This window comes from Drosophila kikkawai, chromosome 3L (assembly GCF_030179895.1).
Source record: "Drosophila kikkawai strain 14028-0561.14 chromosome 3L, DkikHiC1v2, whole genome shotgun sequence".
Lineage (NCBI taxonomy): Eukaryota > Metazoa > Arthropoda > Insecta > Diptera > Drosophilidae > Drosophila > Drosophila kikkawai.
The window spans coordinates 2,098,379-2,125,760 of record NC_091730.1 but is presented as its reverse complement, the minus strand read 5'-3'; the positions used below and the strand labels follow the sequence as shown (position 1 = coordinate 2,125,760).

The following is a 27,382-nucleotide window of genomic DNA, read 5'->3' as shown; positions in this document are numbered from 1 at the left end:
GAAACCAGAATATTATTGTACGTATGTAATATTGCATATATGTATGTATGTATTATGATTACAAGATGACTGAAAGTTACTGTTTCAACAAAAGGAAAAACGAAAAAAACATAAAATTAAACATAAAGACAAGCAAAAGGAAAGCAAAGTTTAGCAAAAGTAATAAATAATAATATTAACTTATACATAAAGCCCTAGTTAAGTGAGACGTGGAAAATATACAAAATATATTTTGCGTATGTTAAAAAAACCAAATAAAAAATAAAACAAAAGCCCAACCAACATTTTATACGAACGAAAAGAAAGCATACAAAATTTACACTTCTTCAAGCTAAGGGAAAATGAAAAACTGTTCTTGAATCATTTATGTATTTCCAAAAATTAACAAAAATTGCCGCTAAATTCCAATTTCGGTTTTCGGAACAGGAAATAAAAATAACAAATAACATTTATGATAACATATAGTTACAAGTCACACACGAAACTCTATGGATTTATAGGCAAATGATAAACGCAATATTGAAAGTTACCAAATTATATATATATATTCTATATATATATATAATATATATGTAAAGCATATATATTTCAATATGAAAATAAACTAGTTGAACGCATAGTAAATTACTTGATCATTTTTACAAGCAAACGAAAATAAAGCAAAAAAAGAAAAACTTGAGAAGAGAAAATCAATTTAACAATTACTTTACATCTATTATTTACTACGGATAATATGTGCATTTTTTATATATTTAAACGAAAGATAACGAACAAATTTTACGCTAGTTACAAACAAATTTTTCTGAAGTCTTCAAGCAGCCGTAAAAAAACAAAAAAACCAAAAACAAAACGATAAGAAAACTAATTTATTCAGCCGAGTTTCTTAAACAACTTATTCGCTTTGTTAAAACTAACAAATTGTATAGCTTTTTCAGAATTTCGTTAACACTTTTTGTACATATAGAAAACAAAAATACTAAAAGAATCGTTGAAAGAACCAAAGTATATCTCACTCACACTCATTGTATCATTTCCATTTAGGTTTTTGTACATTTTGAGAACTGCATTTACGAGAAATAGCAATGAAAATTAAGAAAAGAATTGCAAATAATCAGCAACATTAACCACACACACAAAAACACAGAGACACACACGTAAACAAAGCCCACAAAACGAGAAACATGTAAACATTATCATAAAACATAAAATTGTTTAAACGACATGCAACACCGTCAAAAGTCACAAAATAACATAATACATAAAGAAATGATAACAAATTTAGCAAAGCCACAAGAGAATATTATGAGAACCGAACGGAGAAAAAGGATAACGAGACAGTGAATGGAAGTTTGTATGAAGTAATAAGAATAAAGCACACGTTTGAAAAGATATCCTGGGTAAAACTTTATTTCTCCAAGCTTCTACATGCTTAGCATGTTGATCTCTATCCACTTTACAAATTGTGAAACTCTTGTGGAAACATCTGGCACTTTTATCTTGCAAGCCCAGTCATAGCCATGCGACACAACTCCCACCAAGGTTCTAGAGCCATCAGCCAGAACCAGAGGACCACCGGAATCTCCTTGACATGGCAGACCCTCCTTGGAATCAATGCACATAAAGGAACTGTAGATATCTTTCCTCTTTCCTGTGCCATTGAGCTGTTTGGTCCACTGCCTCTGGCATTCACTATTCGAAATGATGGTCACATTGAGGTACTGAAGGACACTGCTGGGCTCCTTCTTAGTGGTTAGACCCCAGCCAGCCACGACGGCCTGGCGACCTGTAAACTTCCTTAACGGGTTCTTAGGCAACTTGACGGGTTGTCTCAACCAATTAAACTTGATCATCCTGGGCAACTTGATCAGCCCTAGATCGTTTTCCACAGTCTTGCGATTGAAATTCTTATGGACACGGGTGTTGATGGGTTCAACTGTGATGGCCTTCTCATCCCCAGGAGCATACAAACTGCCCACTTGGACTATGACCTTGGAGCTGTAAGAAAGAAAGTTGAATAAATATAATTAATAAGATTTACTTACAGCTTCGACTTCGGATCCTGCAGGCAATGTGCAGCTGTCAATATAAAAAACTCGTTGAGGATAGCTCCTCCACAGAGATTAGGTTCATCCATGTGATCCTGAAAAAAGGATAGCAGCCCCACTTGATAGGGAAACTGGGTCAACTTGGCCTTAGTGCCATTCATAATCCGCAGTGAACCGATTTCTTGGCTGAAGCCAAGAGCGACTTGAAGGAGAAGTACCAACTGAAGGATCATTTTAAATGATTTTGTGTCAACGCCTTGGTTTGCAGCCTATATATAGCTTGAAAACCATACTAATTGCCCCGGTTTTATGAGTGCGTGCTCTTCGGTTTATTGGTTATTATCGTTTAACGGATATACATACATACATGGCATTACCTATATTATATATTTCGATCAGATAAGCTTCTCACAACTCACTGACATACCCCAAACTTGTATATGACTTCGTGGTTGTAGATCTCGCCCGGCCTTAGAATCGTAGTGGGAAAGTTGCTATGGTTCACAGAGTCCGGGAACTTCTGAGTCTCCATACAGAAGGCCCCATGCTTGGCATACTGTGCCCCATCCTTGCCAGGAATCGGTGTCTCGCCACGCTCTACGTCCGGCATAAAGTTGGAGGTATAGAACTGCACGCCGGGCTGATTGCTAACCACCTCCAGCCAACGTCCAGTGGGCGGATGTGTGGCCCTGGCCACCTTGGCCAATGGTTGCGGCGGACTGAATGTCACGCAAAAGTTGTCATCGTATCCACGGGCTGGTTGCAGCTCCTTGAGACGCTCACCCAGGTTGCTGGCCACGCGCAGATCAAAGGATGTCCCCTCCACGGGTGTGATTTTGCCAGTGGGTATGGAGTCCCTATCCGTTTCGGTGATCCCATAGGCATTGATTTCGACGGTGTGCTCGTAGAGACCATTGGCACCGGCCTTATGACCGGCCAGATTGAAGTACGAGTGATTGGTGAGATTCACGGGCGTCGGCTTGTCACTCTCAGCGGTCATCCGGACGTGCAGGCAGTTATCCTCGCTGAGGGTGAAGCTAGCTGTGGCCGTCACTGTTCCAGGATATCCCTCGTGTCCATCGGGATTGGTATGCGAGAGAGTGACGCCATCCTGCCGCACTGACACCACCTGCCAGTGGGCCTTGTCAAAGCCCACAAAGCCGCCGTGCAACTGGAACTTGTTGTCTCGATTTTTGGAAACCTCCACCACCTTGCCATCCAGCTCGAAGCGTCCTCCACCGATGCGGTTACATACGCGTCCAATGGTGGCACCGAAATATGGATTCCGCTCGCTCTGATAGCCCGCCAGATCATCAAAACCCAGCGTCACGTCATCCACTTGGCCACGGGAATCCGGTGTCTTTATGCTCGTGATGATGGCTCCGCGGCTGATCAACTGGACAGACATGCCGTAGCCATTGGTCAGGGTGAAGCGTTTGATGTCCTCCTGTTTCTTGGTGAATGGATTTACGGCGCCGGTTGCGAAAATATCCTCGGTGACGTTGACCATGTTGTGGTGGCTTTGGGCGCAGCTGTGTGAGTGCCAAGTGCACTTGGTTTTTATCTGACCCTCTACACCACGTAGAGGTTAATCAACACTTGGCTTGGTGTGCAATTGTGTTTGTTTAAATAATCGCAAAAAAGCCGCAAACAAAAACACAAGCATATGTTAATTGCGTTATCACAAGGCGGCGCTGGAGAGGGTTGTGATAAGGAAGATGAGAAGCAGTTTGGGATTGGGTGGGGGGAGGGTTTTTTCAAGAATTAGAAGTTATTTTATATTAGCTGAAGATTGGTTTTATTTTAGTTTGTTTTCACTGCTTTTATAAGCACTAATAAATTAAGATTTTAAATTGTGAGAGCTGCCACCTTTTTTAAATTTGTTGATTTTGAGGACAGAGCGTCGGCATTTTAATTTTCGAGGGGGTTTTGTATAAACAATAATTTAAATTTTAATGTTTAACAAATTTAACTAATTAATTTAATAATAAAACAACTTAAAAATTCAAAATAGATTGTTTTTACGGTGTATTAGTCCTTGCATTTGAAAATGGTATTTAAAATATTAAACATTTATCTAAATAAATTAATATATTTTTTTATATTTTGTATCTCAATGTATTTTTAATTTATACGTATATAAATTTATATAATATATAATATTTTAAATAAATTAACTAACATTTTTATATTTTATATTTTAAAAAATTTAATTAAATGAAATAAATTCAATTAAATTAAAATTAATAAAAATATTTAATTATTAACCCAAGTCTTATACCAATATTTTTTAACTTAAAATGATTTAAAATTTCCATCTAAAACCTCCCTTTCAAAAAAACCGCTTACTTGTCATCCAATACTATCGCACTCTGGCAACCCTGTCTTAAAAAATACCAAAAACGCGAGACTGCCAACTTGTTGCACTTTTAAACAAGGTTGGCAGCGCAACAGGTTGGTTGTTTATTGAATTTGGTTTGGTGGACTTAATGTTTGTTTAGCAAATAGAAAGCTAACCGGCTTGAATACCTCCCACCCCCTCAAAGCTGACAGAGAGCGCACTGGAAAACGCAACAAGGCCGCCGCCCCCGTGATAATCCCCATCCAGACACACCAACAGCAGGCAGCACCGAGATTCCCCAAAATGCAATCGACGTGGCAGAGAGAGCAGATAAATTTAATACTTCCACTTGCCCTGATTTGTTGTTGCCTGCTCATAGACACGGCCACGGCGCAAGAGGCACAGCAGCCATGGTACGAAAACCTGCCCGCAGTGGCCATGGATTACAAGGTGAGTGGGTATCTCAGGAATCTCTACATGGATCCTAATCAGCACTCTTCCTTCTCCCTTTCCAGGTTCACATTGATGCTGGCAAGGAGGATTGCTATCACCAGTATGTGCAGGCGGGAGCCACCTTCTATGTGTCGTTTAGCGTGAGTTGGGCGGTTTGCAGGAGAATCAAAGAGCAGTTTACTTAAGGAAACCTTTCTCTTCTCCAGGTGGTCCGCGGTGGCGATGGCATGGCTGGCTTTGCAGTCCGCAATCCTGCCAACGAGGTGGTAAAGCCCTATCAGTGGCAGGCCACCGCTGATTACACCGACCAGGTCTCACCCGGCGGCTACTATTCGGTGTGCATTGATAACCAGTTCTCCCGCTTTGCCGGCAAGCTGGTAAACATCTACATCACCGTGGTGAAGTACGATGCCTGGGACAAGTACGCCAAGGAAATTGAACAGCTGCAGCTCAACATGCAAAACTTTACTGTGAGTTAAAACTGGTTTTTTGGATCACACCCATTTAAGACTCATGTTGATCTATATATTCTCAGGCCACCATTGGCACTGTAGAGCGCAACATCAACGATATGATGGGATATCAGGCACATAGCCGGCACCGCGAGTCGCGGGACTATGCCCTGCTGTTGGACAACAATGCCTACATTCAAACCTTTTCGATTAGCCAAATTGTGGTCATATTGATCACGTGCTCAATTCAGGTAAGAGGGGGAGAATTCTGTCAACGCTGCTTTATTTTATATTAAATTATTGCTTACTTTGCAGGTCTTTTTTGTGCGCAAACTATTTGAAGTCAAGGCGAACTCCAAGAGCCGCATTTAGGCTTCAGTTGCTGCCCTTTTTTATAGCTCCATTTCTACATTTCCAAGACATGCCTTTCGTTCGTTTTTTTTGTAATTAGTTTTATCATTTGGCTACAGAGATCAAGTGCAACTAACCAAGACTTTCTACGTATTTCCGACTTAGAGACAGACAAAACTTAATGTGATAAGTGTACGATTGTGTGTTTTGTTCAATTAAAATATTGAATCATTTTTGTATATTTTTTGGGTTTTATTTTTAAGGGAAGTTTTTCCTATAGCATGAAACTGGTTCCTTGATATACTAAAAGCTTTTCAAGGATCTATAGCTTTTGGGGAGCTTTCTTACTGCCGTTAAGCCTTGAAAAGTATGAAATGTTTATTATGTAGTTTAAGTTTTCTTAAATTTATAATTTCTTTTTTCTTTTAATAAGGAAATAATGAAGTTACAAATAAAAATTCATTATTATTTTAGAGACATACTTAAAGTATTTCTAAAAAATGTGACTCCTTGGTCTACCTTTAATCTCTGCAGCTCATTAGCTTTATCTTAGATTTGTGTATGCATTCCCACCTGCCAATGTAAAGCTGGTAAATTAATCACCAAGCCAAAAGTCAATCCTGCTTAGCTTATCGCAAATTATCCTGTGCCAGTCACGACCTTAAATCATGTCACCGTACTGAGCAGCTTATCTAAAAGCCATTTAACACATGAGCTGGGCAGAGGAGCTGGAGGATGTAGGGATGTGTGTGTATGTATGAGGCTTCCCCCAGCAGCCACTGGCATGTTAATTATATCCTTTTTGGCAGAGATCTTGGGGCCGCCTTTTGTGGCTACTTTTGCACGAAATTAAAACGTTATTATGTGCCAGAGCTTATCTGCGGGTCTTAAAGAGCCCGCAAAACTAAGGTCCTAATGGCCTCACACACACGCAGACACACACACCGAGGCACATGCTCTTTAACTGTTTTAAACGCCATTGTTAAAATATTGCTCATACGCACTTCCGCCCAAAATGGGGTCTTCTCTCCACAGCAGCACTAATGATGCCCAAGCACATCCACAGGGGAATGTTTTTAAGCTCCGCCCACCAAGAGCAGCGGCAGGAGCAGGAGAAGGAGCTGGAGCAGCAGCAGTAGCTGTAGCAGCAGCAGCAGCCGATGACAGTGGCAGATAAAAGGCCAGCGCCAAGTGGATGGAGGTGGTGCTACCCACAGAGAGCGCGCCTGCGCGTCCTACAAACGGAACGTTTGGGGTGACATCCTTGCTATCCTACACCCCAACTCCTGCCCACCAAGCGGCAATATGTACTTGTGGGAGGAGTGTGTCGCCATCTTTGAGCGTGTGCTGGCGGACGGGATGATCTGGCCGCCACATTAACTTGGAGTGCGCGCTACCAAGTGCAACACGTCGCGGACGACATAATAGCGGTACTTTGCGGTCTAGATTCGTCGGTCACACGTCGTCAATATCCCGGGGAGACCTTTCTTGGGTCACAAAGGCACAAAAACAAACAGCAGCAGCAGCAGGACACGGGCCAAAAGAAGGAAGTTCCCACATACAAACACACACGGTGGAATCAGTGCAAGACTTGGACACATACGCCCAGCTTGTTGCTGGCTATGTGGGCGTGGCAACTAAAAAAAAAAATAAGAAAATAAGGAAACAAGAAAAGCCCACACACAAACGTACAAACTCGCATGTGTCGTCGACGTCGTTGTAGTCCTGCCAGTGTGTCGCGGAAATTTTTGTGCGGAAATTATAGAAATTTCGCTTTTTGATTTCATTTTCGTTCCGCTTTCGTTGCTCCCCCCAATTCCCTCTTCCTGATGCACCTGTGCGAAATGCCCAAGGAACTGGTGCCAGTGCCAGAAACAGAAACACAACCAGAGCACAAGTCCCAGACTGTCGCTACCGTCGGTGTCCAGTTGGCGGTGTCCTTGCACTGACAAATTTCCTTGCATATCCGCTTCAGAACTACGGAACTACAGAACTGCAGAGCTGCACATACACCCGAGGGAACCCCTATTTGCGTGGCGCGTCGCTGTCGCGTTCACTTGTCGCATATCCGTCGCCATTTTGACAATAATTTCATTTCCGGCCTGCAATTTGTACGCACTTGAGTGGAGTGATTAACGATCTTAAAAAACCTTAGTGAAGTGTCAACGATCGCAAGTGGTGTCCATCGGAAGTCTACAAAGATTAGGTCAGGGAACAGCCGGAAGAAGGAGTCTTATTTTTGGATTAACTTAATCACAAAAACAGGCACAATCCTGAGGTGAGTTTGCATTTTAACACGGAATTTCTATTATAAGATTAGGCGGCAGGATGAAAGAGTGAAGTAAATACTAAGGTTGTATTCTGATTATTTTGTGGTAGTACAAGGTTAAGATGCAAATTATCTCATCTTAACTAGTGGCTTTCAGATTATTAATAAAGCTTAAAACATTAAATTGAAAGATTAGTATTACCACAAAATAATCAAATGAGAAGTATCTCATCTTAACCAGTGATTTTCGGATTATTTAATAAACTTGATAAAGCTTAAAACAATAAATTTTAAGATTTGTACTACCATAAAATAATCAAATTTCAAAAGAGAGATTATACAAGATTTTTTATTTTGAGTTATCTAAGATGAAAAATAATACATTTGAATCTAAAAGCTGAAATGCCTTAGTTTACATACAATTTACTACCTTGAATATTTAGAATTTTAAAACCTAAATAATTGTAACTCGACATAGTAGAAACATATCAAAATTGTGTTAATCTTTAATTTTAAAAATAAGGAACTAAAAATATTGTACAAATTCTTACATTTATTTCCGCTTGCAGTTAAGTTTCTTAAGTTTAGAATGTTTTCTGTTACAGTTGAAAGAGAAACACCTTTAAATTTAAAGAATTTCTTACTAAGAAATATATTTTTAAATAGGTTAAGATCATTTTTATACAATAAAATTAGTTTTAATGCTTTAAAAATGCTTACAAAGTTAAATGTTTAGAAAATGTCTTAGAGAAAGGGAATTTCTATTAGCAAAACATAAAGCGAAATTTTTATATAGGGTTATCAAGAACCACCTAAGGTTGGGTTCGATTATACGGACGGACTTTAATTATGAATTCTTTTAAATGAAATTTTTTAATAATAGCCAAGAAATAAATAAATATAAAAAATATTTTTTAGAATTAGAAAAAGCTTCTTGGAGACTCGAGCTTTATTTTATTCAACAAAATAAACCTTTGAACTTATCCCCAACGACTTATCCCAAAATTATGCAAAACGAGTATAGCATGAAGATGAAAGAACATCAGCATCTTTATATGACTTAAAAATTGCATATCTTGCATTATCCCTCGTAATGTAATTCGTAATTTCTGGCTTATGATGATAATCCACAGTTCCACCCCTCCAAAACAAGCTCGTTTCATTGGAGGCATTAATCCCACCCTCATAGCAATCCCACAGCTTATGTTTTCTGCTAATCGAATTAGCAGACTTGGAACGGAAATATGCACAAGCCAGCAACAAACAGCAAACAGTGCAGAATCATCAGCCAGTAGCTCGGCAATTAAACAGCTCACCAGTTCCATTGGCCGCCGCCTAGCGAAAGCATTCAAAAATCGAAATATTCCAAAAGGCACGGCGGCATTAAAAATCTTACAAACCATTAAAGAGCAGCCAAACGTGCGGCCTCTTAATTAAAAGATCTACGGGAGGATTACACCATTAACAGCTGTCGAAGACCAGAATGGCGGCATCAGCACGCGTTTTGGGTACTCGGGCCCATCTGCAGACCGACTTCCTGGCATTCCGCTCGTATTTCCGGTGTGCGCGCGTTCAACGCTCGTCGCGATTGTGATAAGTTTGCAGCACAAAAACCGGGAGAGAGAACGCAAATGTCTGCCTGTCGCCTGCTAATGTTTGTTTGTTGGGGAAATTTGCTTACATGCAAACGAGAAGAAGGTCCTTCTTTTGCAGAGTCCTGTTACAAAATAATAAATAATAAATGAGGCGTGTGCAGGCCGTTTATAATGTCTGACAACGCACAGAGTTGATGATGTTCTGTATAGATGCCACCGATCTGATAGCATTAAAGCCATATCTGTTTCGATTTTTCCACTTTTTTTTTTCGGGGGGAGAACCTTAAAGTCCGGAGACAGGAGAAGTCGCACGTTGTGTGTGTGGCATAAATTTCGTTGGCATAAATCAAAATCCAGCAACTTCCGACGAGGGCAGAGTGCAAAAATTTGCATGCCCTATGGAGCCCTGTGTTTGCTGCTAACTGGCAGACTGACCGAAAAGGGAAAGGCACAAAACAGCAGAACCACCAGAACGAACCGGCAGAACAATGGTCCGTTGGACATTTGGATAGCCGCCACGCTCAAATGGCCGCCACCCACGCACAGCTCGTCGCTCATACGCAACGTTGGCCCAGTCCAAGAGCCGGGACTGTACCCACAATAAATAACAAGCCAGATAATTATGCACGTCGTGCTTATATCTAAGGGAGCTCTACAGTTTCGAGCAGCCACTATTAATTATGCCGCCAGGCCCAGGGGAGGATTGGAAACTTGCCTAACGTGTTTGGAGCTGCGGCAATTAGAGCGTTTCTTTGGCCCCAACCAGAAGCTAAATAGTTTAAAATTGCAGTCTTTAATTGTGGGGCTACTGGCGTTATGATTTATGAGTATCTAGTTCTGTAATTTGCCATGAGGTGAGTGATGGAATGTTGTTTGGAATTCTTTAAAGTAATTAAAACTAAAGGTTATGTTGGTATTTTTAGGTTAAGGGGGTTTCAAGTTGATTAAAATAGATCCAAACTAAGGAAATATTAATTTTTAAATACGTTTTAATGGGAATTTATTGCTAAGAACCCCAAATATTTAAGGGGCTACTTGATCCTTTAAAAAATATATTCTTAAGATGCTTCTTGCCCTGTTCTTACCCTAACTAATTCATAATATTATTATTTATCATCTCCATATGGCAGAGTCAAGTGGAATCCCTTGTTCAGCCAACAGCCAGCCATCGAGGCTCCCCAGGCGTGCGCCATGTACGAGAACTCCTGTTCGTATCAAACGGCGCTGGACCTGAAGCGAGTCTCGCCGCCCACTCTTGCCCAGGTGAAGACGGAGGACTGCCTGACCCTTGGCCAGTGTTCGCCGGACTGGACCTCGTACCGCTTCCATCAGTCCACCTTTGAGCAGCTGAAGCAAAGCGTGGAGAAGGCCAAGGCGGCACTGCAGGATCGCAGCAGTTTCTTTGGGGCCACCAGCGCCTTTAGGTAAGCAGAATAATCCTTTAAATAGGTAGTTCTAGATTTTAAATATCTCTTCCCATCGCAGTGACATCTACTCCAGCCAGCGCTTGACAGACACCCTTGACACCCTGCCCGTTCAAACAGGGAATGGGGCCGGCAACTGTCTTGGGCTCCCGCACAATCCCAACGTTGGGGTTGGTGTTGGGGTGGGCGTGGCCGGTGTGCTTAACTACAATGCGGTTAGCAGCAGCACGGCCGGTGTCTTGGGCAGCAGCAGCAGTAGCAGCGGCGTCGGCGGCCTTGGCAGCGGGAGCGGCGTCCAGAGACACCGCCTGGACACTCTGCATCCTGCAACAGCCGGCTGTTCACCCGCCGGCACTCAGCACGGAGTTATCACGTCCAGCGCCGGGCAAGTGGCATCCGGCAGCCTGGATGCAGTAAGTGCAGCTCCAGCGCTGACATCGCTGGCAGCATCTAGCACTTCTCATGTGGAGCACAAAGTTCGGGCAGGTAAGCAAAGATCGATTCAGGGGAGTTATTATTAAGAAAATAATAAATTATGAAATATTAAAAAACTAAGATTTTAAAAGAAAGAAATCTAAATCAGGCAGAGGAAATTGAATGATTGGGTTTTCATTTAAAAACTTGAGATAAACTTAAAAAAAAAAAACTATATAAGCAAAATAAATTAGAAAGCGTCGAAAGCGTTTTATATTAAAAAAAAAGGTTAAGATGGAGAAACCTATTAACTAAATAATACTGATATCTATACTTTGTTTAATTTTCAAGTATTGAATTTTAAACAAAAAATAATTATAAAAAACTTCAAACCAATATTGTTTAAATAATTTCAAATTAAATATCCCGATTCTTTTATATATATTTCTTTTGTATAAATTATAAGCAAAAACATATTCTTTAGTGCACCAACCAACCCACTGACCTTCTCGCAATTGTCTAGCACAAAAATGTCAACGAAATGGCGGAAAAACAAATCCTGCGCTTCCGGCCAAGGCAAAACGAATCCAAAGCGGTTGGGAATATAGGAAAAAAAAAAAAGAGAAAAAGAGAAAACAAACCCCGACAGCCGAAAATGTTGTGCCACAAAAGTGGCAAATTTCGCGTATTTATTTAAACACATCCAAGCAGCATATGTTGGCCATTGGCCACCTCCTCCCACCACAGACCGCCAAATATGTCCGAACCCGTAACATTTAATGGCCAAAACAACGGCCAAAAACCGCGACCAGCCATGTACATAATTCTGCTGGTTGTACTAACACAACAAATAAAACAAAAACAAAAAAAGGGCAAAAGATTGGGCAAAAAATTTAAATTGAATTATCCATATAAACGCTGAGGTCTCTCCGGGGTCCGCTTCTGAATATATTTTTTTTCTTTTAGCCATTTTTGTTTTTGTGTTTCGGTTACATATTTATCAATTTAAGCCGGGGCCAGCCAGGATGTGGCTTATAATGTGGCCCGAAGCTGCTGCTACTACTGTTGACTGTTTGCGGCGGTCCCTGCCAGCTTTTGATAGAAACATCAAAAACCGAACAATTTCATCGCGTGCCTGGCGAGAGTTTGTTATGCCGCCTCCGTTCCAGTCAACTTGTCCATGTCCATTTATTTCTATAAGAAAACTTTAGTCCTTTCTGTTTTCGTCTCTTCTTTTTTATTTTGGCAAATTTATGTCCTGTTTCTGCTTTGGTTTCAATTAGACAAGGCTGACTTGTCTGTTAGTTGGCCAAAGGACGAGCAATTCTTGGCTCAAAATTGAATAATAAAATTCTTCCTTGAGCCTGCCATATCTCGTTTCACTTTAATCGCAGATTTAGCCACATTATCCTTGCTATAAAGTCCTTTCCAGGAGACAAGTTCTGAAGTTCTTCCCTCACAAAGATAGCTAGACACAAAATGGCTGCCTCCTCTCTGGGTTCGTCTTTTCTCATCTCATCTCTCGGCGCGCGCTCAAGCAAATATGAAATGAATCCTTTTTATCCTGCCTCCGTCTCTGTCTGTCTGTCTCTTTCTGCGGCTCCTGTCAAGCCTTAGCTGAGTTTTTGCTGGTTCTGCCCTGCCATGAAAAGATTTTGTCATGCGTAACTCATTATTTTTTGCTCAAAAGACGTTTGGCTCACAGAGGCAGGCGCATAAAAAATAATTACACTTTGCAGCCAAGTCAAGGAGAAGCTGTAGATACTATACAATATACTCTTAGGGACGAGGGAAGTTGTGTGGAAAATAGGAATTTTTGTAACTGATTTGGGTTATAATTGGATGTTTTCTTCAAGAAATTTCTCTCATTTTGTTAAACTTTGAAAGAAATATTTGAATTTTTTGTATTAAATCTATAATTATATGAGCAAACTTTGGAAAATAATATCCCTAAACTCAGCTAAATATTATAAAAATATTTCTAAATAGTTTTGAGAGGAATTTGCTCATCGAATTCTAAAGTATAATTATGACACACTCGCTGTCCTGACAGTTCGCTTGATGGGAATCCAAGCTCAAAGCCATAATCTTCATGGCTATCATTATCCTGAACTCGTATCGCATCCGGCTTGACATTTCAATTGAAAGCGTAGCAAATTCCTCAATTCCTCATGGATTTTTCCTCTCTGGCTTATTGTTGTTTACATCAAACAAAGATTTACGGCAATTAAACATCTCTCTGGCATAGCTGGTGGTGACAACCCTCGCGATTATATCCTTTGCGGTTCACAGGATCTGTCAAAGGGGATGGGAATCACTGGGCGAGAGCGACGTTGCGTGACGTTTTCGGGGCGAGGGTGCGGCGGCAGATATGAAAACCATAATTCCAGCAATAAATAAACCAGCAGCAGCTAGTTGTGATGACAATTATCTATGCCGAGATTTATGAGTCCTGCTCTCTCCTAGCCTTCCTTGGCTTCCGTTTATTTTCACTTTTTTTTCTCGCTTCCGTTCCGTGGCAAAAGGCGAAGCGTGCCGTGCTGAGTGTGCAAATTTGCGCTGCCTGGCAATTAAAGTATCCTTTTGTCTGCTCTTCCTTTTTGTCTTGCAGATAAATCCTCGCTGGACTGCGCCACCACATCCTCGCATGCCGCGGTCCCCTCCTCCTCGTCCTCGGCCAGCGACCATCAGCAGGGCAGGATCAGTGGCAGCAAGAGTAGCAGCAGCAGCAATGCAACTGCAGCAGGAGGAGCCTCATCGGGGGCAGGATCTGGAGCAGGCGGCGGCGGCGGCTCAGCACTGTGTAAGTTTGAAACTCTGATTGTGTCGGGAATGTCCTTTTTCCTTTGAGCTTTTGACAGCTTTCAGTCAGGACTGCAACCTGATGGCGACACACTCGGCGTCATTGTTCACATAAAAGGTGGCGCTTGAGTGCGTCACGGGGGTGGAATGTCCTTGGCAAGGACTTCATTGGTTCAGGGGGTGGGTCAGTCAAATAAGTTTATTGGGAAGATTATGAATACTAAAAAATAGTTAACAAAAAAATATGTAATGCTTTTGAAACCCGTTTTCAGGCATTTTATTTTGAATTTTTTTTTTAAGAATTCTTAAATTAATTATGAATACGATTCATTAAAGTCTAAATTAAAATATGTATAACTAGATTCTCATAATAATAACTTAATATATTCAAGGATCAATTAACTTGATTTGGAACCCTATTTAGCATTAATAACAATATATATTTAAATTCTTCTCAGAGACAATCTCCCTCATTATAATTTAAATATTTATTCCCATGAAGTTTCCCAATCCCTCTCTCAAGTATCTGCAAAGATCCCTGAAATCCCTGAATTTGGATATCTCAATTGCTCACTTGACTTAATAACTTAAGCCTGACTAATGCGCGTAATCTGGGCTGCGAACTGGTCCCTCTGGGAACTGCAATTGAGTCGAATTGGCAGTGGGAAAGTTTCGCAAACAATTGTCAGGACCTTTATGCTTATGTTCATTGTCCCTGCCTTGAGTGTAAACATACAGAACGCAACAGTCACAACATTCGGTGAATCTGTGTGACTGCCCGTTGATAATTTGACTCTTAAGTGCTCTTCAGCGGTAATCCTATTAAAGCGTGTTAGTCACACGCTCCTTCAGGCACACTTCACCATGGCAGGACAACCCCCGAGCGCATCCAGACATCCTGGCCACCAGCCAGAGGGATGGCCCGAACAATGAAGCTAATCGACAGATCATAAAATGATCAAAATGTTATGTGAAGCGCATTAGGGCGCACACTCCGCTGACAGTGGAAGTATCTATGGGATTGAATGGGATGAATAGGATGCAGGGGGAGGAGTTTCGTGTGTGTGGGATCCTTTTCGGCACAGACAATTGAGTGGTTAGCGGTGCATAATGAAAAGGGGTGCAGACCAGGAGCACGATGACATCGATAAAATCATCGAGGAGGGTCTCTCAGCCAATTGATAGAATTTATTATTGTTTTATTGCGCTGATTAGAGTCATGTTTACTTAGTTTTATGGAGTACTTGTTGACTTTTGATGGGTGTAGGATTTATGGATTTATTGTTATACTGTTTGATTGGGTATATAAATTATAGAGACCAATAAATGTATATTTACATTTATATTTGTATTTTATAAAATTTATAGAGCCTTCCTGGCAATAAATAATTTATTTGTATTTTTTCAATTAGAAAAATTAATTCCTTAAAAAGTAAAAACATCTTTATCAAAGTTCTTTGGTGACAGACCTCTTTTTCCACCTTTTATCATCCCTTTAATAATTCCCATAATTTTTAATCAAATTTTCCAAGCCCTCGTAATCACTTTCTGTGATGTCTATCGTCATCTGTCGCTCTGCTAGCTATTTGTTTGCTGGTTACGCTCACTCTAATCGTAATCGGATAATCTGTCAGCGGGCTCCCACCCACACACACACCCTGGCCGCCTCTCATCAACGCGCCCAGTGGGAGGGTGGTCTGCCCTGCGACCTTTTGGGCCCCACCTTTGTCCTTCTGTCTCTGTCGTATCTCAGTCTGCGCTGCGCCGTATGTTTTGCTCACTTGAAATTTAATTTCTGATTTCATTTTCGCACACAGTTGATGCCTTATATATTTTTTGTTGCTCCCTTTAGGGCCGTAATTGTTTCAGGCTGTGAAAATAAATTGAAAACGCTGCTGCTGCTGGTGCTGCTGTGCCAACTGGCGCCAAAAGGACGATGAGTAGTCCCTTTTGACAGCTTCGCGGACTGACGCTTGCGCTTAAATTTATTCACTCGCAAAAAAAAAAGATGCGAGAATGTAGCGAAAAAAATATATACATATATAATAAAAAATGCGCATAATCGGTGAGAAGGAAAAGTCCTAGTTGGCCGGGAAAAACTTCTGGTTCCCATGCTCAAGTCGCTGCCCCCTTCTATTGTCCGCTCATGTGTGTTCCTATTGATGTCCAAATATTTTTATTCATGGCCCTTTTCGCGGTTCACTTAACTGCCGATCCAAGTCATTACCCAACCCCCGGGAGCGAGCCGACTTACAGCACGAGCCGCTCATAAATCAAGTCATTGTTGTGGACCAACCCCGCCGAAGATGACGGCAACAAGCTGGAAAAATTCTTGCCTAATTTAGTTCGCGAACTTGTTAGTAATTTCCAATTAAAATTTATAAATTACAAATAAAAATTCGCTGAGGGCAGTTGTAATAGAAAACTGTCAACGAAGTGCAACAGGTGGGCTTCCGCCTTCGAAGTCCGCCGCTTTTTGTGATTTATACCTCTGGAAATGACCCGCTTCCGACATGGAATATCAGAAAAGGAAAATATATAGAAAATGGTTTTGGTTTGGTTTACAGGCTTTTCCTACCATTACCAGCTTGCATACCAAGTTTTAAATACAAAACCCATATAGATCCCGAGATATTAGAGTTTATATAAGATTTAAAATATCTTCCTACTTAAATCCAACTTTCTTATAGTTTAAAAAACCCACATACCCCGTTAACCCTATAAATATCTTGCCTAAAAAAAACCAGAGACAAATAAACGAGCGCGTGACACTCTCTTGCAATTATCTGAGAAAGTCAAACGGTGCGGTAATCGGAGTCGCACCCTGCACCCGTGTCACCCTTCCACCTCACAATTTTCACCCCCTCGTCCTCATCAATCGCGCAATTATTGCTGGCATTGTTTAGATAGACAGCCACGAGGACACTTTCAATATGTCGCTGTGAGAATTTCAGAGCTTCCTTTCCTCCCGTTTGTTGTTCGTGTTCGTAATTTGTTTTTATTACAATTTTCACTTTTATTCGTGGGTCTGGTGTTCTTTTTTTTTTTCTTTTTGTGGTCGGGGTTTGTTTGATTTTGGCGTGTTCCCTATGTTTTTGTCTGCATTCCCCGGGTTGACATAGTTTTTTTTATTTTTATTCTGTGGGAAACACAACTTTCGGAGAGTCATTTAGATTTGGTGCAACACGATAAGCGAGGTGTAATAGGTGTGAACAATGCAGAGGCGGTGGGGTTTGAGGCAACAATTAGAAAATAAACAAATAAATGGTGGAAACTGTATACAAAATCCCTCTTGGGTTAAATTGGCATAGAAACATGATAAATAAATCGATTTTTATATCTTCTTATCATGGAACTAAAAATAATCCAATCTAGAGCGGCTTTTGAGAAGAATATATTTAATATCAAAATATATTTCAAGAAAAGTTGACCTTTAAGTTAATATAAAAAATATATGAATTTCTCACTTACCAATTTTCTTATTTTTGTCTCTTTATTCTTTCTTCTTTTTAGTCTTTTTCTTTTTGAATTGGAAATTTAGTTACACACAGCTCACAACACTCCCGAAGCCTCTTTCCTTCCTTTTCTTATTTTTAACTCACATTATTAATAAATGTATAAATTAATGAAACACTAAAAAAAAAAATTATAATTCAAAGTTATTGTACCAATCAATTAAACAGAAATTTTAAATTGATGTATTAATTTAACACTAAAAAAAAAGTTAATTAAACACTTAAAAAAAAAAACAAAAACACATCAGAAGGAAGGGAAAGAACAGTAAAATTACGAAAACGAACACTAAAGTAATATTTCACCAGCATTTCTGGTTTATGTTTGCTTGGTTTAACATTTTATATATAAAGTTTTTGTTTTAATATTCCTTAATAAAACTTAAGCCGCAACAAAACATTTTTTTTTGCTTATTTTTGATAAAAATTACTTGCACACACACATACACACTTGTGCAGTCTGGCGGCTCCCATTGTCCGCGGGTGTCTCAGGTGTTTTTATTGGTGTTTTAATGGCTTTAATGTTCCCATATTAAACCCAAATAGTTTTATTTATTTAATCATTTGCTGCGTTTAATAATACGTTTTTTCGGACTAAAAACCGTTTTTTTAGAAGCAGAAAGGATCAATTTCCACCTTGATTCTTTTTTCTTCTTCCCTTTGCGCTCTCTTTCGCCACTGGAAAGCCTTCCATTTTTGCATACGGTACAGTTACGATCCAATTGGATCATGGCGTCTGCGGCTGCTGCGGCCTTCGATGTCCACGGGAGTCTCAACTCTTTTAATCGCTGTTTGAATACATTTCATTTGATTTGCGTTTGTCAAATGCTTTAACAATAGTTATTTGTTGATGACGTAGTGCTAAGTTTAGTTTTTACCGAGACACCCGTTTACTTTGGCACTTGCACTTGGGGGAAAGGAGACGCTGCACTTAATTTTTAGTCTAATGTTGAAAAATCCATCTTATTTATGCATTTTTGATTGTTTCCATATAAAATGCACTTAGTTTTATTGATTTGTTGGTTTTTTGTTTATTATTAAACGTTTTTATTGGACGAAAAACGTTTTTTAACAGCAGCACGAATTAATTTTCACTTTGGCGAGTTCGTTTCTCTTCTTCTTCTGTTTCTTCTGTTTCTTTACGCTCTCTTCGCCAATTGCATTGGATTGCATTGGATCGTAAGTGCGGAACTAGTTCCAGCGCCGATGAGAGCGAAGAGAAAAGGATAAAGGAGAAGATCAGAATGGCGAAAACGAAGTGTAAACAAAGGTGTGCTGCTGCTAAAAAACGTTATTTAGTCCTGAAAAAACGTTTATTAATACCCCGAAAATGTTTTAATATGTAAAACTAAGTGTGTTTTATAAGTGAACAATTAATTAAGCATTAAACTTGCGATTTTTTAAAGTATTTTAATAAGAAATGAGCGCGGGTGCGGCTTCTAACTGGCCAGCGCCGTATGAAATGAGAAAAAACATCATAAATTGTGCAAGTGTCTAGTGAAATTAATAAATAACTAAGTAATAAACGAAATAGTATATTTTTTAAGCTGTGGAAATCGAGTTAAGTTCATTAAAACTGCAATAACGACACCTGAGACACCTGCGGACAAGGCAGCAGCGCCAATACATATGTACGTACATTCATGTACATATGTATGTATAAGTGTGTTGGCGCTCCATATATATGTGTATGTGTGTAATGTATGGCAAGTAATTAAATGATTATTTTTATTTAATTTAATCATATTTTTCAAGAAAAAGCTACTTTATTTAAAGAACAAATTTATTTAAAAAAGTTTTTGCTTTTTATTAAATCTTTAATACGATTTCAAGTCCCATTTGAATATGTATAAAACCCCTTAACCCTGAAAAGTCCTATGATTTTTCCACACTTAACCCTCTTGACGCTTTTCAAATAAAAAGTTTATACAAACTGCCAATTGGCAAGTGATTTATGTGCCGCCGTTGCCGCCCATTTGATTAACAAAATATTGAACCAACAAAAACCATACAGAAAATGGGTGTATTCATGGGCATTGTATTTTTATTATTTTTATGCCGATTTATAACAATACGCATTTTGGCAATAACAAAATGCACAGCGCACTGCGCCGAGCCGAGCCGCGCCGCAGGCGAAGTGAGCAATCCTTCGAGGAGGAGTAGAACCAAGACTAGGACATTAAAGACCCGCAAGGAGTCAATGGGGGAAATCGGCCTGTCATGCCTCGCAGGCCGCTGCTGGCCACGTGCCGCGTCAAAGTCTCCATCGCGTGTTACATCATTCATACGTCATTAATGGCCACGTGTCTGCCTTTGGCTTCAGCTTGGCTGCCAGTTTGTTATTGTAGGCTGGGCCATTTCGATGTTCCTGCTGCACAAGGACAAGGCGCAGGGCTCACAGATATTAGCAACTATCCTTGTCCGTCAGGGTCCTGTCTCTCTCTCCCTCTCTCTCTCTCTCTCTCTCTCTCTCTCTCTTTCTGTTCAGGCTTGAGAAAACAAATCGCAGCGCTGATTGCGTTTCTTATTAACTGCTGTGGGTGGTTGGTCAGCACAATATGCTGCCTGTCTGCGCTACACTAGGAGAAATTGGGGAGAGACTTTATAATGAAAAAGGCTAAGCAAAGGGGGAAGAAAATATGCGTGGTAAACATTTAAGATTAATATTTAAAATAATTCTTTTTTATTTATATTCTTTGAATATATCAATGATAGTTATATTTTCTATAAGATAATTAGCGTGATTTAAGTCGATAAATCATATCATACTTTTTCTCTCGTAAGACATCCCAAATTTTGAATGTTGTAAATAATCTTTATTATAATTAAGAGTTCACAATTTTTTCTCCAAGTGTACCTAGTGTTGTCATGTTTGTCTTGACGCTCCGCTGAATATTTTGGCTGGACACACACACATCACACACACACAGAAAACAAATGGACAGGCGACTGATGCATTGATTGTCCTGCAGGAGCAGGAGTCTTTTGATGGAGACCCAAGGCATTAGCAAAAATATATGCAGGCCAGTAAGGCGGTGGCTTAAAGTCGACTTAAAACACTTGACTTGTGGGCGTAGCTCGAGTGGGCGGTTTAGTTGGGGGGAAGGGACACAGGCAACGGAAGTGTTACGGCAAACGCAAAATGGCGGAAATCGCACAACAAAAGAAATTAATTTAAAGTTTCTAGCCCCCCAAAAGCGTGAAAATGAAATTACATAATGAATGCAATTAAAATGTTAAGCCAAGCTAAGACACAAGAACACACACATACGACGAAAAAAAACGAGCTTTTCCTTTTTCCTTTTGCTTTGGCAGAGGAGAGCAAACAATTTCAGTTTGTGGCTGAGAACAGCAAATTGCTATTTAGCCATTTTAGTCATTTTAGCCATTTTAGATGCCATTAACACACACACACTCGCACACCCAACCCAGCGAGAGCTGGTGCTGTGGCAAGTAGGTGGGTGGAGGTTCGGAGGGCCCTTTGCCTTCAAGCCACGTTTATTAAATAACTGCGTGTCAAAGGAACTCACACACACACACGCACACTTTCAGGATCACAAACTAGCACACACATACACATACACACTCGAAAGGACTTGCCTTGACTGGCTAAAGTTTTCTCTATGTGTGTGATTGTGTTATTTTGCTGCGTGGGTAAAAAGCGAAATTTGTTTTAAACTAAAATAAAATTGCAGAGAAAAGGCATATAAAACTAGAGATTAGAGTTTGATTAAATATTAAATTTAAATTTAGAGAGATTTAAATAAAAGAGATTTTAATTATTTCTATTTAGAATCAAATTCGAAAGGTACTTTTTTTGATGTTTTAAGTAGTTGTAATACTAAAGATGAGAAATTTCAATGTAATCATAGTAAATATAGAGAAAATAGAGAGTATATATGCATATTTGTTATAGTTAATATAATATAAATATTTATTTACAATTTTAAAAGAATAATTACTTAATTTTATGGGTTTTTTTGCAGCATAATTTTTGAATATTATAATTAATTACCAGCACATTTAAAGAAAAAAAAAGAAAAAATATAAATATATATATCTATAAATATTTTTTAGTTGATTTATTATTTTTTAATATTTTTAAATTCAATTTAATTATAAAAAAACCAATTTTAATATTTTTTATAGCGAATTCCAAGTATACATGATATCAGGTTCTTGGTATTGCCTTCTAGTTATATAAAAAATCCTATAATTTTGTATATAATCCTATATATTTATCATTTATTATTATATTAAGTAAGAGTACTTGGTATTCGCTTTAAAATTTAATTAAAGCTTTTACAGTTCTTTTAAGCCTTCCAAAGTCTTTATTTCAGACTAATCTTCTTCAGAATATCTCCTTCTCTTTTTCCATTAATTAAAATTATTAAAATCTTTTAAAAATATGTTAAATTAAACCAGCTCTCTAGCAGTTAAAAAGTAGGTAATCTCAGTCAAAACTTTTTGAAGAGTATTTAAGAATCCTAAACAAAGCAAAACCCGAAACACAATAAAAAAGAGAAATCAAGCTAAGCTTTTCTGCTGTTTGTGTTAGTGTATATGTTAGATGTTGTTGGCTTGTGTATGTGTGTGTTTGAGGAACTACAATTTGTTCGTTGACGCCTATGAATTAGCCCGAAACCACCCACACGCCGCTGAACAAGGATATACACAAGGACGGTGGACTGGCATGGCCAGCGGCAAAGACTGAGCAAAAACAATTTCAATGGGAATTCAAAAATTAATTAAGCCAGAGCCCGAAAAGTGTGTGTGTTTGGGTGTGTATTAAAGTGTGTTTTATATGTATTTGTGCGGGTCTGTCATTTTCTGTTGCCTGCTTCAAGGGGCTAAAAGAGGTAGTTCTAGCGCCACACCGTTGCACTTGAGCAGCTGCAGCGAAGTCGACGTTGACGCCAACGCATGTGCAGCGCCTTCTCCTTTAACCCTCCCACTCTTAACCCACCTGACCCCCCAACCGCTGGGGCAGTCAAAGCCTTTCACAATCAACTATTGTTGATTTCTCCTACGGCTCCAACTTCTCGCGCTTTGTTTTTGGCGTCCACCACCCCCCCTGAATTCCAACCCAAACCCCATCCTGGGGTGGCGCGTTGTAGGCGAACGACGAAACGGTAATATCCTTGTGTTTGGTGGAAGGAAAAAGGAAGTGGATAATACATCCGTCCTTGTTGCTTCGTGTCACCCACTAAAAAGGCGATGCCACTTCTGGAAGCTCTGCTGTGCTGGAGCAGCACGACGGCGGCAGCGCCACCATTGAGTGGCCCGCAAAAGAGACGGCACTAGGCAGCGTGTATACTCTGCAGTCAAGTGGAAATGGTAACCTCCTACCGGGTAACAGAGAGCACAAGACCCAGAGAGAGAGAGCTTGAAAAGCTTCTGAAATATTAATTCGCAGCCCGGAGAGATCGTTAGAATGTGGAGCCTTTGGTTGGAGCTGCCGGCAACTCCCAGGAACAACCATTTGCAAAAAGCTTTGCTGTTGGAAAGCTCTCCGGGTTCTAGGCCACACCTCTCCTCACCGCTGATTGGCGGACAGCAGGCAGCTAGCAGGGGGGTGGCTAAGGATTATAAACCCTAAGTATATCCTGCAGCAGGAGCTCGACAGCGACAGAGCCAGCAACAGAAGCAGGCAGCAACAGCAGAGCAGCAGCTACGAACCAGACAGATACACACAGCCAAAGCACCCACCACCACCCACCCACCCAGGAGGAGGGTGGAACAACCGACGACCAACCGCTGGCCACCCCCGCGCTGCCACGGTATCGAGCTAAGGGTTGGAGGCAGGACGTTGGCAGGATATGCGCGATTTGACGACGGAATGAAATCAATTGTTACGCTGCCGTGCCACAGATCGGACGCAATCCGGTGTCAGTGCTCAAGCCCGATAGACCAGGTCCTCGTACACGTCCTCGCCTCGCCTCGCCTCGCCAGGAGCATCGCATCCTTTCTTAGCCCAAGTGATTTACGCGATTTGGCCTGGGCCTACCCACAAATACCAATGCGAATATAACGGAAAAAAAGGGAAAAAGAAAGAAATAAACGCCAAAAGGACTAACGCGAATATCACGTATACGTGCCGTGGGACATTGACACATATAAATCAGTTGGACACGCGAGCACGGCTGGCAGGTCGCGAAAAGTGCATTGGAAAGTTCGGCCGGAAGTCGAGGTGTCCGGTGAACGGTAACCAGTTCCGATCGTCACTTTTCCCGTTCCCGTTCCTGTTCCTGTTCCTGTTCCCGTACCCGGTTCCCGTTCTCACTGCCGGTCCTTTTTCCGCTGCGCGTTTGCCCAGCAAAAAAAAAAAGTAAAACTCAATTGCGGACACCACTTGGCGACGTCTCCGTATCCGTGTTATTAGTTTCCGGTCGCCGGCGACCAATTTACCGCTTGCCAAAAACAAACGAAAAATCTAAATACGAACAAGAAATTTGAATTTGAATTTTGAATTTGAAATTCGAAACTAATTGTGTCTTTCGCTACCGACGGCGGCCACAATGCTGGACATCAAGTCCTCCGCCGATTACTTGTCACGCTCCACGGGCAGCTTCAGCAACTTCTCAATGCTCTTCGCAGGTGAGTGGGCGGTGTGTGAGCCAGCCATCCCGAGACCGTCGGCCACCTGGAATCCAAGTAATTACCATGAAAAAAAATTTAAAAAAACTGAAAAGATTAGATTCCTAAGAAACTGCCGTCGGTTAACTGTTAGAATTTTGTAATATTTGATTTTTGTGGTTTTTTTTTTATCATAATATTTAATATTTGATTTCCTTCTTTTGCAGATTCCTCGTACAAATCGTCGTGGGGCTCCCACAGTTCGACACAATCGCAAGGTGAGTTTGATTTTTAATTAAAAGTAAAAATTATGAGTTAATTACATCAAAGTGGAAACTTATTAGGGGCAAAACTATTAATTTAAGTGTGTTGCCAAAATGTGTTTAAACCTTTGAAATATGATTAAAAGAAAGATGGAAATATTAAAAAATGAAATATTACTCTCTGAAATATTCTACAAAATAATTTTAGATGTAAATAATAACTTGTTATAATATGTAGTTTTGTTATAATTTAGTTTCCTGCGATTTTTAAAGATTTTTAGATTCAAAAACTAAAATATTTTTAACTTTACGTTGGTTTTAATGAAATTTTCTGTCATAGTTAAATGTTTTTTAAATAAATCTTTACTTAAAAATCAAAAGCTTCAAAAAGCTACCACAAATTTAATGTCTAAAACATTTATTAATATTTTAAACAAAGTATTTGCCAAGTACCAACCCAATCAATACCTCCTACAGCAAATATATCTATATTCAACCAAAAAAACCCTTCCCGTTCCTTCCCTTTATCTCCCTTTAAACCCATCTTAACTCCTGTTAAAACCCTGAAGAAAAACATGACTAATTTGCAAAGTTTCAATGATCACAAATTGTCATAAAAAATACTCAAAAAGTTCGAAGACAAGCCCGAAATTACAGCAAATTGCAAGGCACTCAAGGAAAGGCAACCCGAAATAAACATTAAATATGCAAAACACACACAGGACACACACACCGAAAGTGAAGGATGTTCACACGAAATTCCCAATCGGAGCCAGTGAGGCGTGCAAAATGTGTGTGATGTTCGTGATAGATGTATTCAAGCAAATCAACAAGCCATCGACTGAGTATTGACAGGGGTTTCCACATCCTTTATATATCCTTTTTCCCTTATACACATACATATATTCGAGGACTCGACAGAGATAAAAGGTGTGGAATACACGTGTTCCTCGGGGCTGAGGCCAACGAAGCATAGAGACCGAGGGGTTAAGCGCCATTAGGCTAGTTATGGCCTGAACTAATTGAAATCATAATGGGCTTTTGACACAGCCGCAGGACATTTTCAATCTGGTGAATACTATTTTTCCAAAAATATTTTTCACACTTTTTGAAAGAGAGACAAAATTTCAGCTTGGCTGCTCGCATTTAGCTGCTGGCCATTGATGACATCAAAATTGTTCACAGCCAAAAGTTGGTTGGTGCTCAGCCCACAGGACCTGCAGCAGGTCCACCCCTCCTCAGTATCCTTCGGCGGCTCCTGCAATCGGTCGCCTTTTGTGCTCTTCGCAGTTGAGTGGCCACGCAAAGCGCAAAACCAAAAAATGTCATATGAAAAGCTGTCGCTGTTGCTGCTGCTTTTCTGTTTTCTGTTATTTTTTTTCTTTTAGCACAATAAGTGACAACGAAAACAACAGCGGGCGGTGCATGAAACCACCCATTCAGGGCCGCCCTTTTTGCACTGAGAAAAAGAAGAGGAAATTAGGAGATTTAATGGGTTGTAAAAATAGATATAGTGTTGGGTTTTAGGCATTTTAGAAGGTTTTTTAATGAAAATAAAATTTTGGTAATTTTTTTAAGACAGTAAAATCGTTAAGGTGAGGCTTGTAAATATTTAAATATATTATAAAATGTTTTTTAAAGTTTAAATTTATTTAAAAATCACAGAGGTAGATATTTTCTAGATTTCTATGATTTTGAATGAATTTTCTTCTTAATTTATAAACTATAAATTATCTTTAGCTAGTTAATTTTCCCTCTGTGTATGAACCATTCCATGTTTATCAGCCTGCGGCTTTAATTTTATACGAATTTGAAGCGTGAAGTTTGCCACACACAACTTGAGCGCTTTCCCGAGATTGTAAATTGAATTGCCAGCGGCATTGTTTTCGCTCTTTGCAATCATATTCCATTACGGCCCATCTCAGAGAGAGATGATGCACAGGATCCTGGCTGCGTTGCTCATGTCACAGTTGTCCTGCCCACGGGCATACTGCTGCTCCATTCAGAACCAGATGGGATGGGATGGGTTCTTTGATGACAGCGTCGAGATAATGTTTGTGTTGCGGTTGAGTTGGTGATTGCCTTTGATTGTTCGCCCGAGAGAGAGTGTTATAACACTTGACAGTTTTCTGATTTACCAATTTGAATATATTTTTATATTAAGCTCTTAAATGTTTTGTTGTCTTGCAGGTTACAGCTCGAACGCCTTGAGCATCAAACATGATCCGCACTCACAACTACGGCAACCTGGTGAGTGTTTTTTATACCTTTTTTATTTTTGATAGAAGATAAAGGCAAAAGAAATACAAGGGTGGAGTTTAATAGGAGATTACTTGGTTATTTTGTGGTTTTTAATATTAATTTTGGCTGTTAGTTAATAAAATAAACAAGCCTTAAGGTATAGGATTTTGTAGGGCTAAGCTTGAATAGCTGTGTATGTTTCCTGATAACTACATTTTAATTTAATGGGTTTTATAAAGGTTTTAAGGATCATTAAAGAATTTTTAGAAATATTTTTTGAGCATTTATATTCAAAATAAAATATAAAAAAATATATATAAAAATTAAAACATATAATAAAAATGAATGCAATCACAAATTATTATTTTATAAACTTTAAAGATTGCTAAAAAAAATATTTCAAAGATCTTTGTTAATTAATTTCCAAGAATTTGCAATTAAAAAGACTTAAAAAATTTTAATAAATATTTTGTATTTATTTTTTTATTTTTAGAAATATAATTTTGAGCATTTATGTTCACAATAAAATATTACAAAAAAATAATAAAATATTAAAATAATTTATGCAATCACAAATTATTATTTAAAAAGTCTTAAATCTTGCAAAAATATTTTCCAATTCTTTGTTTATAAATTTCCAAGAA

At 39.5% G+C, this 27,382-nt stretch overlaps 4 protein-coding genes across 5 annotated transcripts in view; 2 read left to right on the top strand and 2 right to left on the bottom strand.

The window, feature by feature from the left end:
* Positions 1–1,379: 1,379 nt before the first annotated feature.
* On the bottom strand, positions 1,380–2,280 carry LOC108071586 (chymotrypsin-1). Its single transcript, XM_017162368.2, has 2 exons — positions 2,043–2,280; positions 1,380–1,995 (listed from the first exon to the last, which is right to left on the bottom strand). The coding sequence occupies exons 1-2, from the start codon at positions 2,276–2,278 to the stop codon at positions 1,422–1,424; spliced, it is 810 nt and encodes a 269-aa protein (XP_017017857.1). The 5' UTR covers positions 2,279–2,280; the 3' UTR covers positions 1,380–1,421.
* Positions 2,281–2,341: 61 nt separating this feature from the next.
* Positions 2,342–3,900, bottom strand: LOC108071657 (galactose mutarotase). The gene has a single exon (XM_017162456.3). It carries the CDS (start codon positions 3,553–3,555, stop codon positions 2,461–2,463), a length of 1,095 nt encoding a protein of 364 aa, XP_017017945.1. The 5' UTR covers positions 3,556–3,900; the 3' UTR covers positions 2,342–2,460.
* A 582-nt stretch (positions 3,901–4,482) lies between these two features.
* Positions 4,483–5,881, top strand: loj (logjam). The gene is made up of 6 exons (XM_070285855.1): positions 4,483–4,499; positions 4,592–4,836; positions 4,902–4,979; positions 5,046–5,309; positions 5,375–5,542; positions 5,607–5,881. Exons 2-6 carry the CDS (start codon positions 4,690–4,692, stop codon positions 5,661–5,663), a joined length of 714 nt encoding a protein of 237 aa, XP_070141956.1. The 5' UTR covers positions 4,483–4,499; positions 4,592–4,689; the 3' UTR covers positions 5,664–5,881.
* A 1,885-nt stretch (positions 5,882–7,766) lies between these two features.
* LOC108071656 (DNA-binding protein D-ETS-3) overlaps positions 7,767–27,382 on the top strand; it is a 31,764-nt gene continuing 12,148 nt past the window's right edge. The window contains exons 1-6 of one of the 2 annotated variants that reach the window (XM_017162452.3): positions 7,767–7,920; positions 10,637–10,930; positions 10,992–11,416; positions 13,956–14,147; positions 24,462–24,512; positions 26,688–26,747. In XM_017162452.3, coding sequence (XP_017017941.1) covers positions 10,698–10,930; positions 10,992–11,416; positions 13,956–14,147; positions 24,462–24,512; positions 26,688–26,747 — 961 coding nt within the window. In that variant the 5' untranslated portion in view covers positions 7,767–7,920; positions 10,637–10,697. Of the gene's footprint in view, positions 7,921–10,636; positions 10,931–10,991; positions 11,417–13,955; positions 14,148–23,538; positions 24,256–24,461; positions 24,513–26,687; positions 26,748–27,382 lie in introns of those variants that run through there. The other variant, XM_017162455.3, reaches the window with a different exon arrangement.